We start from the raw sequence: 11226 nt of genomic DNA, 5'->3' as shown, positions 1-11226 counted from the left end.
TTTCTACTACGTACTTTACAATTATTTGTTATATTCTTTCTTTCTCCTCTCTACCCTACCTACAACCTTGCAGGTAATCTCTCATCAAACTGAATTGATTTTGTGTATTTGTTGCCTTTTTATTATATTTAATATGATTTTTATCAACAAATTTTATAGATAGACTGAAATTCTATGTTTGATCACACCTTTTAGTGTTTTTTTTAGAAGTCAATATAGCAAGAAATATATTTGTATTTTTTAATTTCTTATTACATATAAATATTTTATAATGGATTTATTTTGTTATGGCTTTTGTTTGGTGCTTTATTCCATGTAATCTATATTCTTTAATTAAAAGTAAAATTTGCTCAAACATGAAATTGGATACGAGAGAATCCATCTGTCCAAATTTTTATGTAAGTCTTTCTTTACTTAACTCCGTTTTTGTTTTTTGTTTTTTTTTTTTTTTTTTTTTAAGTTAAAAATTTTGGATATTTTTTCATTATTGAATTGAGGTTTTGGCTTAATTTTTTTTTCAATCATTTCAATTGCTGAATTCATTATTTTTTCATGTGTAATATTAATATCTGTGTGTTTTTTTTTTATGATAAAAAAAAAAATAATATATGTGTTCTTAAAGGCTAAAACACAATACAATTACAAATATTACTTTAAATTAGGATGTTATAGTTATTTATTAGTACGCTAGAATGTTACATTAAGTTAGAGTATTATATTTTTATTTATTATTAATTTAGAATGTTATATATGGATACATATGCTGATTTAGAGTTGATATAACTTATAATCATTTGAATGAAATCAACACTAAAACAAATTATTTAAATATCAAAATAAGAAATAAAAATTAAATTTCTTTTGAGTGTACAAGTACAATTTATTTTTTAATCTTAAATTCTGAATTAATTCTTTTTTCATTTTATTTGTTATTAAATTTAATTATATTATCAAAATATTTTTTATTAAGCCGTGCATCGCACGGGCATAATACTAGTTCATTGTAAAATTCCAAAAATTATATTTTTATATTTTGAAATATGTGGATTGACTTTTGATGTATTATCAATAATTTTTTGGTTAAAATATTGTTTTCGTTCCTCAGCTTTACCAAAAAATTTGTTGTTCCCTAAAATTTTAAATGGTCATTCTTTGTCTCTAAAATTTTCAAAATATACTATTCTATGTCCTTCTGTCTACATCTGTTGTTGTAGTTGACAATATTCAACAAATTTAAAATACTACAAAAGCAAGAAAATAAATGATATAATGATGTGTATGTGTTTGTTTTTTTTTTTTTTTTTTTTTTTGGCTTTTTAATTACTCATGGTAAAAACACGAGAGTACATGCCGTGCCATGAACAAGGTTAGATTCAACTCATTGTCGCTTCTACAACTCAACGAGTTTGGTTAATGCAACACAAGATGATCCACCCTCACTCAGTGCAGCCTTGGACACATCTTTCATAGCAAGGGTCCATTCCGTGGTCGAGTTATCAATTTTTGAGTCCATTAACTCTAGAACTCGCTTCTGCAACTTTATTTTACTCACTAACCTGTTCTCTTCCTCCTCATTCATCCTCAAAGCAATTTTCACATCCACCACGACCAACACTCCTATTGAACCTTTGCTAAGGACCGTAAGGAGTAATCTTGTCTCAGTGAAATGTTAGTCCCGTATGTGTGCCAATAATTTAATGCCATGTGTCCATGCTTTTTAAAAGAAAATAGGTTGGTAGAATTTATATTTTACATTAGCATTCCAACAGGTAGTGTAGGATTTAAACTAACTGATATAGATAAAAGGATGTAAAGTAAAACATTTTATAAGTTTAGGTGCAAAACACGAACCTTTTGAAGTTTAGGGATAAAAACCAAATTTTTGTAAGGTTTAAGAATGAAAACAATATTTTAGCCTAATTTTTATAGGTATGAAGCTTTACGACTCAATAAGCTACAAACTATTCAACAAACTATTTTTTTAGTTACCCTTCAACATGCACAACTAGATTATGAGAATGATTAGAGTATTTGGAAGGTTTTCTTGGAAATCCTAAACAGATCACAACCTGAAAATAAGGTTAATAGCACTTTTAGAAGAAAGAAAAACTAGGAATCTACACTTCGAAAGAAATATTTAGAAAAGAAACTTTCAGAAAGCGGATTTAGATAAAATTTCTCTAGTTTCTAGCTTAGGGGGTGGTGTCGTACAGCCTTCTTCCATCCCAAAGACGCTCCTTAACTTAAAAAATCTTACCATGTGGTCATAGTTCACTCATTACTTTTTCATAACTGCTGCAAAACTCGAACAGAATGGTGCATGCAGCATTTTACTTTCATCACTAATTCACTTTGGTCAGGGACTCGAAATAATTAACAAGCACAAAATGAAAATGGGGTGTTTGTCGCTAAGCAAATAGACTAGAATAATTGATTGTGAGATACAAAAGATAGTCTCTTTTATGGATAGATAATAGTAGAAGAAAATTCTTTGTAAAAGCAGGTTACTTAGTGCATCAACAACTGTGCTTCCGGACCAATAGTACTTGTTTGGGATTTTCGTTTTATTAAGAAGGCAAGCAATGTGTTAGCCTATAATGTGACACTGTGAGCAACTTCTTATGGGGTTTTGGGAATGTCTTGCTATGGCAGTGATGGTACTGTCTTGCAATAGCAGTGGTTGTACAAATCCTTTGTAGCATTGGGTTTGTTTCTCTTGGTTTTTTAATAAATTTAAATTAAGGGGAAAAAATTGAGTTTAGCTCACATATCCCCAACAACATCAGCGGATTTATGAAAGAGAGATGACAGCCAAGTTGCAAGACTATGAGCTAATATATTAAAAACTGTAGGGATATGACAAAAAGACCATGCTACAAAGGCATTAGATCTAGATCCTCTCCATTTCTCGGGATCAAAGATGTAGTTTTAGAGATTTATATAAAGATAAGTTTTCGAGACAATTAGTAATTTAATATGGTATCAAAGTAGGAGATACTAAGGCTGTGTTTGTTTCGACTATAAAGAAATATGGGAAAATATTTTACACTCTTGATGGTGTTTGGGTAAACATGAAAATTTGGTCAAATTGAAAATAAATTCAGTTGATCAGAAAATATGGTGACATGGAGTGTAATATGTTTTACACTTCCAAATTACCTTCAAATCATTTTCCACTCTCTTCACATCACACATCTGCTAGCCGAAGGAAAGAGAGAGAGCTTACTTGTGGCTTCACCACAAGTTCATGCCTCCTCTCACCGGACCATCGTCGTCGTCGTCTCTCACCATTGCTCCACCGTGACCCACCCACGAACTGATCGAATTGCCTTGACCCACCCACAAACCGATCAAACCATTGTGCCCACACACCCACTAACAACAACCATCGTGACTAGATCAGACCGCCTCTACCTTGACGAGGCCTTTAGATCTCGCCTATGATCTCATTGCCACTACCTCTCTCTCTCTCTCTCTCTCAAGCTCGCTGTCATTGCTTCTCTCTTTCTCAGATCTTACCACTGCCTCTACCTTTCTCTTTCTCGCTGTCACTGCCTTAACCCTCTCTTTTTCTCTCAAATCTCTCTCTCTCTCTCGATCTAGTGTTGGGTTTGTGGAATTGAGATTTTCGTTTTGTATTTTTTTTTTTTTTTTTTTTGTTTCTTTGGGTTCATATATTGAGATTTTTATTATAATATTTGTTTGGAAGGTGTGAAAATGTGAGAAATGGGTAGAAAATGTGTTTTTTAGAGCATTTTCAAGAACACAAACAAACACATGAAAATATTTTCCAAAACATTTTTTGGAATACAACCAAACACCTGAAAATATTTTCATTTTCCCAAAACATTTTCAGCTGAAATTATTTTACACTCAGTAAAAATTTTACATGAAGCCAAACATAGCCTAAGTTCGATCCCTGACATAAGTCTACTTTCCATTTAAAATGTTAAAATCTCATGTGTTAGGCCCTACTTATTAAGGGAGAGTTTAGGCCCACATGTAAGGGGAGGGTTAGAACTATAATTAAATGATTAAATTTACAATTTTCTAACAATTTAAGTTTTTGGGAGAATCGGTAATTTATTAGTATATTGTGTCATGTCATTTAAATTCAATCATGAAATGAATAACTTGTTGCAATAGCGAAAACATTAATATTGGTATATGTAAAGTTGTAATTTTCAATTATATTTTGTTAGCTTTAATTCTGTGTCAAATTTGATTGTATTTATTCAATCATTCTATGGTGGATGCAATTTAGAGCTAATTGCAGGATTCGGATAACTAGTGAAAGCATGACTTGGTGAAGTCTATTGGAAGTTGGAACTTGGAGGGTTCAAGTACAGTGGGTATATTAAGCTTGGAAGGTCTTCTTGATATCTTTGCACTCCAACTTTATTCACTAGTGGATCATTTCAGCTTGGATGGCCGCAGAGAGATTTTTCGTCAAGTATTTTGGTTTCCTCTTCAATAACACATCTTGGTATTATCTTGTGTTTGCATCTCTCTTCCCTTACTACTTGTGTTTTATAATTACTTATTGATTACGTTTGTATATGCACTAGGTAGTATTCCCAATTAATTGTGCATTAATTACTCTTATTCCGCACTTAGTTAAGTAGGTTAAAAGTAATTTAGCCGTAAGTTTAAAGTTGGAAATCTAAACAACTTTTAGTGTTTTGCACTATTGAGCTTTCAGTATGTTGTGTAAAATGATCTTTGGAAACATTCCTACATGAAGATAAATTGTAATCATTATTATGGACTTGTGAAAGATCTCACAAACAAACAATAAGAACAAATAAAACTAGAAAAAAAAAAAAAAAAAAAAAAAAAAAAAAGCTAACCATACACAAGAGAAGAACACTATAGATTTACGTAGCTTGACTTTAGGCATACTTCCACAAACACAGGAGGATGAGTTTACTATATCAAAGAGAGAGATTATAAAATCTTTGCACGCTTAAAGAACACCCATCGACAAAAAAAATCTCCCTCCTTATGGGAGGATTTATGTACCCAAAGCCACCAAACATTTTCTAGTCTTATCTATTTCAAAAAACTTCAATACTATTTCTTGGTAACAATGACTATTTTCCTTAATGGAAAAGGAATCAATTTATTTTTGTAATAAAGAATATAGTTTTTTCCACTTAAAATAAAATCAAATCTTAAATTTAGGAATTTGAGACAATTTCTAATAAATCTCCACCTTCATTAAAATTCCACCAAGAAATCTTCTTCTTCTTTTGGCAAGAGTTCCACCTTAATCCAAAAAACAATGTCACAAATTGAACCAAAAACTAATAATGAATCCACCTCAACAATATTTACAAACCACCAAAGTTCATCAAATTCTCTCTCCACCTTGGCATGAATCAAGCCACCATATACAATTTCTTCATACATCTCTAACTTGGCGGGACTTCTCTCAAGAGAGATTACAAAGTGTTGCACTCTCTCACAAACTAACAAAATATCTTTAGAGCTAACTTAAAATCTCTCTACCCATGCAAGAGTACCACCCTTGGGCCAAAAGCTACCAACCATTTGTAGTATTGTTTATTTTTAGGATTCAAGTCCTGTTCACTAATGGCAATGATTACTTTTCTTTTAGTGGATAAGGAATATCCATTCATTGATTTAATAAAGAATAAATTTTTATTCCACAAAAAAAAAAAAGTCAAATTAATAATTTTTCACAATTTCTAACATTATCACCATTTTTTCAAAAACAAAAAGTGATTTATCAAAAATTGTCATTTTCCACTAAAAAGGATTTGGAGTTTGATGTAAAGTTTTGGATTGTTTCAGTTTGGTTAGAAAAAAGAAAATTTTCAATACCAAGTAGTACTAATATACCATTTTGAAATTATCATGATTATTCATATAGAAAGAGAGGTTAATTTGTGAATAAGTTTATGTTTTATAGTGAATATAATATACTTTTCTGGTTGTACATGGAAAAAAAAAAATGAAATATGCATATTAAATATTTTTAGATTTTTAGCATCTTTCCATGAGAGAGAGAGAGAGAAATTTGTGCAAACCCAACTAGCCATCATCTTACCATACTTGACAAATAATCTTAGTCATCCGTCTCTAAAATCCCAAAACTCTCTCTCTCTCTCTCTCTCTCTCGCTCTCTCTCTCCGTGTATTTTCTTCTCCACAACTGCCTCCTTAAAGGCCAAACACACCTGACATCATCTTCTTCCATGATGTCAAATAAAAAAAAAAAAAAAAAGAACTCTAAAAACCAAATCAAAGCAAGGGAGAAAGAGGTGGGAGGGTTTTACAAAAGAAAGAGGAGCACAATAGGAAATTGTGCATCAAATCTAATAAAGAGTTTATTTATTTTTGGGTACTAAGTCAATTTCAAATTACAGGCTGAAACACCCAATACATTCAACCTAGTATTATTCAATATTTAGGATAAACATTTCAAAAGAGTTACTTATGCTTGATCACATGTCAATACGAAAAATACCGACCAAACCGGCGATACAGTAAAGTATCGACAACTTTGTTTTGATGTCCCTTTTATTTTTTTGACATACTAGCTTTCACTCTCGTTAAATCCCTGCCATGTGTGAAAACCTAAAAATTCTATTAGTTTGGAGGACCCACATCGAGTGTTGTTGTAAATGCAAAGTTCACACTTTCAACTCGTACGTACCATATCAGAGCCCAATTCAATTTGACCTCTCTGTCTTTAATTTCCTTTTCTCTCGTCTACATGTCATGGCCACCTCTGCCAAAATCTGAGAAAAGAAATGAAAGGCTGGCACAAAGCCCAAGACTTTGAAAACAAAATAGAAATAGTGCCGAGAATATTAAGGCCAAGAGGAAAAGTTATATAGTTTTTTTTTTTTTTACAATCATTTTTGTGCTTTATATATATATATATATATATATATATTAGATTCACCACAACAAATCAAGCTTCCATGATGACTGTGAAGTAAAAAGAGTTTACTCCACACCCCCATACCCATTACCACTAGCAGCTTTGAAGTTTGAGCTCAAAACCCAGAGTTAGAGAGAGAGAGAGAGAGAGAGAGAGGGGGAGAGATTTTTTGTTGTGTGGGTTTGTGTGATTGTTTCTTTAGAAAGTGGATAATATGAGTAATTGGCTGGGGTTCTCTCTGACTCCACACTTGAGGATTGATGATGGTTTTGGGAGAGACACCCACCAAGACCATGGAGCTTTTCCTCCTCACTTGTCTGTCATGCCCTTGCGCTCTGATGGCTCTCTATGTGTTGCTGCTGACCCTTTTAGGCGCTCCAATGTTGCTGATGGTAATCTTGCAAGCTAAATGAAACCTTTCCTTTTTTGTTTTGCATGTTGTTGAAGCTAATGTTTTTGTTTCCCTTTTTCTGTTTTTGCATGTTACTAAATATGAAACTGAGTCTATGAGTTTTCAAATCTCTTATTGGCGATTATTTTATAGATTGGAGATATGAGCATGCCATGGGTGCAACAAATCCAGATGAAGATGGACCAAAGCTTGAAGATTTCTTAGGCTGCTGTTACTCAAACTCACCGCCTGATGAAACCAAAGTCTATTGCCAAACCCAAGAGAACCAAAACCATAGCAATAACAATATCTCCAAAATCAATGTTAACATAGCCCCTAACAACTTCAACACCAATGGTGAAATTGATTCCGGAGACAATAATCTCACAACCTCATCTCCCTTATTCCAACCTTATAACCAGTTCAATGAAACCACACAAGCTCTAATGACTAGCAGTGGCATGTACAAGTCTTGGTTGGGCCAAACACCATTTTCTGATGCAAAATCTTCAACTCAGCTAAATGGGTGTAGTTTTCAGTCTCTAGCTCTCACTATGAGCCCAAGTGCAGAAAATGATATTGGTGCAATTTCACCTTTGCAAGTGGTAGCTGATCATACCCGCAAAAGAGCTGTGTCAAAGTCTCTTGCTAGAGAACCTGTTCCTCGTAAATCCATTGATACTTTTGGTCAGAGAACCTCTCAGTATCGTGGTGTTACTAGGTACTAAAAGAACACTTTTCTATGCTGCTTTATTTGATGAAAATCTTAGTTTGAATCTTGATAAAGCTCATATTTTTAAGTAATAATTTTCACTTTTTTTGGGGGGTGTCATATGGGATTTTGTGATTTGTTAGACATAGATGGACTGGGAGATATGAGGCCCATTTGTGGGATAATAGCTGCAGAAAGGAGGGGCAAACAAGGAAAGGAAGGCAAGGTGAGATTGTGAAGAACATTTTATAGGACTTGTTTGGTTGTCCAACATGTGCTCTCCTTTTGCATTTTGTTTAGATAAAAAGGAACAACAAAATGTGTTTCTTTTATAGTCATGGTCCCCTCATGTATTCATTTTCAACCAAATCCCAGCTTGTTTTCAGTTATATATTCAGTTTTTATTTGTAACCCAAAACAAAAATGATAGATCCAAACATGCCCTATTCCCCCATATATTTTAACTTTTTTTTTTTCCTAATGTTTTTTATTTGTGGGAAAAATATACTAACGGTTTTTGTTTCATGGACTGTTTGATTCTTCGCCCTGTCACGGCTTCTACTGTGCAGTTTATCTTGGTAGGTGAAAATTAAACTCCCACATCATTCTGCATGTTTGCTTTATTATATCTTTGTTGCACCTATTTTTTTTCTTTTTCAGAACAAAAAGAAAAACCCATTAAAGATTTAATAATGTGTTTATTGATTACATTCTGGAAATCTGAACCATGGGAATACGTGCATGTTAAAAAAAATTAAAACTAAAATCTTCATTGGTAAATGATTACCAGGTGGTTATGATAAGGAAGAAAAAGCAGCAAGGGCTTATGACTTAGCTGCACTCAAGTATTGGGGTCCAACAACTCACATAAATTTCCCAGTAAGTTTGTTAGGGCTCTCCTCTACGGACACTATTCAAGCATTCATTTCATGTAACTAAATTTAACTGTTACTATTTTTACTGTAAATGCTCAGATAAGCACTTATGAGAAAGAACTTGAAGAGATGAAGAACATGACTAGGCAAGAATTTGTTGCCAATTTAAGAAGGTACCCATTTGATAATTCCATAAACTATTACTTCTATTTGTTTTTATTTTATATTTGATTTTTTATTAATTAGTTTTTTTAAATGTGTATATAGGAAGAGCAGTGGGTTTTCAAGAGGGGCATCCATGTATAGAGGAGTGACAAGGTATGGCAGACAGCAGTGGACTTTAATAATAGAGTTACTATCATTTACTGCATTTGCAGCCTTTTCAATTATCATATAGTCGGCAATAATAGGCAACACTATTATGTATTTGTATATGATATATTGAACATGTATATTTAGTAGTACATTATTGAAGGCCCTTATTGAAATCTATATCTTTCTTCTCTCTTATGCTGGTGTGTTTTTGTTTATGGGTGTCTTGGCAGACACCATCAGCATGGAAGGTGGCAAGCTAGAATTGGAAGGGTCGCTGGAAACAAGGACTTGTACCTTGGCACGTTTAGTAAGTTTCAACTCATTTATTTAAACACCCACCAACTTTCACTTAGCATAAACCATTTACACACACTTAAAAACCTCACTTTAGTAAGGTCAGTGATGTTATAGTTTTCATTGAAGGGGATTGTACTAATATAATCAGAGTCCTCTAAGATTTGAAAGTCCAAATTAGTTGTTTCTTGTAATAATTGAAACACGCACTCGATAATAAATAAATCCTGCTCCAATTATTTCCAACTGTTACGCGAGCTTCTTCAATTTAGGTGTGCTACATCTTCAGACCAATTTATGTCTCACATTTATTGTCCATGACTCATGTAGACATATTCCAGGACAAACTATGATGTAGTCTCATATCCAAATTTAATCAAACTCAATTTAGTTTCCACTTCTCATTTCTTAGTATTGTTACAATGATTTGTGTTACTATGTAGGCACACAAGAGGAAGCAGCTGAGGCATATGACATTGCAGCAATTAAGTTTAGGGGAACAAGCGCAGTTACTAATTTTGATATAAGTAGGTATGATGTGAAGAGAATTTGCTCAAGCTCCACGCTGATTGCCGGAGACCTCGCTAAACGTTCACCGAAAGACTCGGCTCCGGCTGCCATTGAGGACTACAATTCTTGTGCACCATCCACTTCTCCTCAACCCCTTTTGGCCATAACAAGCAATGAGCCCTCTGATGAATTGGTTGACATGGTGTGGACTAATAACAACAATGATGAACGTCAACAGCATGAGAATGCAAACACCATTGGTGATGCAACATTGGTGGCTTCAAGCAGCAGGAATTCTTCAAATCCAGGAAGCCCAAAATGCTCATTTGGAGCAAGTAGTGAGTTTGGAGTTGGTGGTGGTGGTGGTGGTGACTATTCTCATCCGTACTTCTCTTTGCAGGGGTCTAAGTATGAAGATGGCAATAGTGGAAATGAACATGGGGATGCCAATAGGCTTGGAAATTTGGCTATGGTTCATCAAGTCCCTATGTTTGCATTGTGGAATGAGTAAGAGAAATGGTAAAGAAGATTTGAGAACAGAAATTAGTATAGGGAAAGCTAGATAGAATGGTAGAAAAACAATATGAATTTGGGCTTTTTAGAAGCTTATTAGCTTTTCTAATTTCTTGTGACTGTTTTCAACATGATATCAAAGGAAAGTAGGGATGAAGGGGAAGGTGTAGGTTGGTTTAGTTTGTCTTATCATGAAAACAAGTTGTAGTTGAAGTAGAATTTTAGAATCGAAGCTTTAGATTTTAAAGAAATTTTCATATTTACATGGGGTAATGTAACATATGAAGTACGTATCATATTTTCAAATCAATTAGTCACTAGACAATTTGACTTCAACCGGTTAGTCTTGACATGGAAGCAAAGTTCGAACTGGTATGGAGCAATATTTATTATGGACAACTTTTCTTCTTATTTTATTTTATTTTTTTATGAACTTCATCATCTTTATTCTTTATTATGGCACCGACCACATGACGCAAAATGATTAAAATAAAATAAATTACTAGCTAGGTACTTAAAATAAAAATTAAAAAAAAAAAGAAAAAGAAAAAGATTATTAGGTAAAAACAAAAGAAAAAAGAAGTCTTTGTGCCACTTCCCACTTGTCTATAAAGCCCTAACCTCCCTCATAATTACCGATATTGTCCCTACCTTCATAATTAATCAATTAATATTTTTATTAAATTATTTTATTTTATTTTTAA

The 11226-nt window shown here is 33.1% G+C and overlaps 1 protein-coding gene across 1 annotated transcript; it reads left to right on the top strand.

Annotated features, from left to right (window-relative positions):
• Positions 1 to 6936: 6936 nt before the first annotated feature.
• On the top strand, positions 6937 to 10914 carry LOC126724921 (AP2-like ethylene-responsive transcription factor AIL1). The gene is made up of 9 exons (XM_050429342.1): positions 6937 to 7304; positions 7457 to 8024; positions 8159 to 8241; positions 8585 to 8593; positions 8806 to 8894; positions 8990 to 9063; positions 9158 to 9208; positions 9436 to 9512; positions 9943 to 10914. The coding sequence occupies exons 1-9, from the start codon at positions 7127 to 7129 to the stop codon at positions 10518 to 10520; spliced, it is 1707 nt and encodes a 568-aa protein (XP_050285299.1). The 5' UTR covers positions 6937 to 7126; the 3' UTR covers positions 10521 to 10914.
• Positions 10915 to 11226: the final 312 nt, after the last annotated feature.

The sequence above is a fragment of the Quercus robur genome, chromosome 5 (genome assembly GCF_932294415.1).
Source record: "Quercus robur chromosome 5, dhQueRobu3.1, whole genome shotgun sequence".
NCBI classification, from domain to species: Eukaryota; Viridiplantae; Streptophyta; class Magnoliopsida; order Fagales; family Fagaceae; genus Quercus; species Quercus robur.
The sequence above is the reverse complement of the archived record's forward strand: the minus strand, read 5'-3'. Positions and strand labels throughout refer to the sequence as shown.

What these genes read in the sequence shown, in the direction of transcription:
- LOC126724921 (XM_050429342.1), top strand. Translation starts at nt 7,127, where the DNA reads ATGAGTAATTGGCTGGGGTTCTCTCTGACTCCACACTTGAGGATTGAT. An exon ending in GCGCTCCAATGTTGCTGATG is followed by an intron (nt 7,305 to 7,456) that starts GTAATCTTGCAA and finishes ATTATTTTATAG; the next exon opens with ATTGGAGATATGAGCATGCC. An exon ending in CTTGTACCTTGGCACGTTTA is followed by an intron (nt 9,513 to 9,942) that starts GTAAGTTTCAAC and finishes GTTACTATGTAG; the next exon opens with GCACACAAGAGGAAGCAGCT.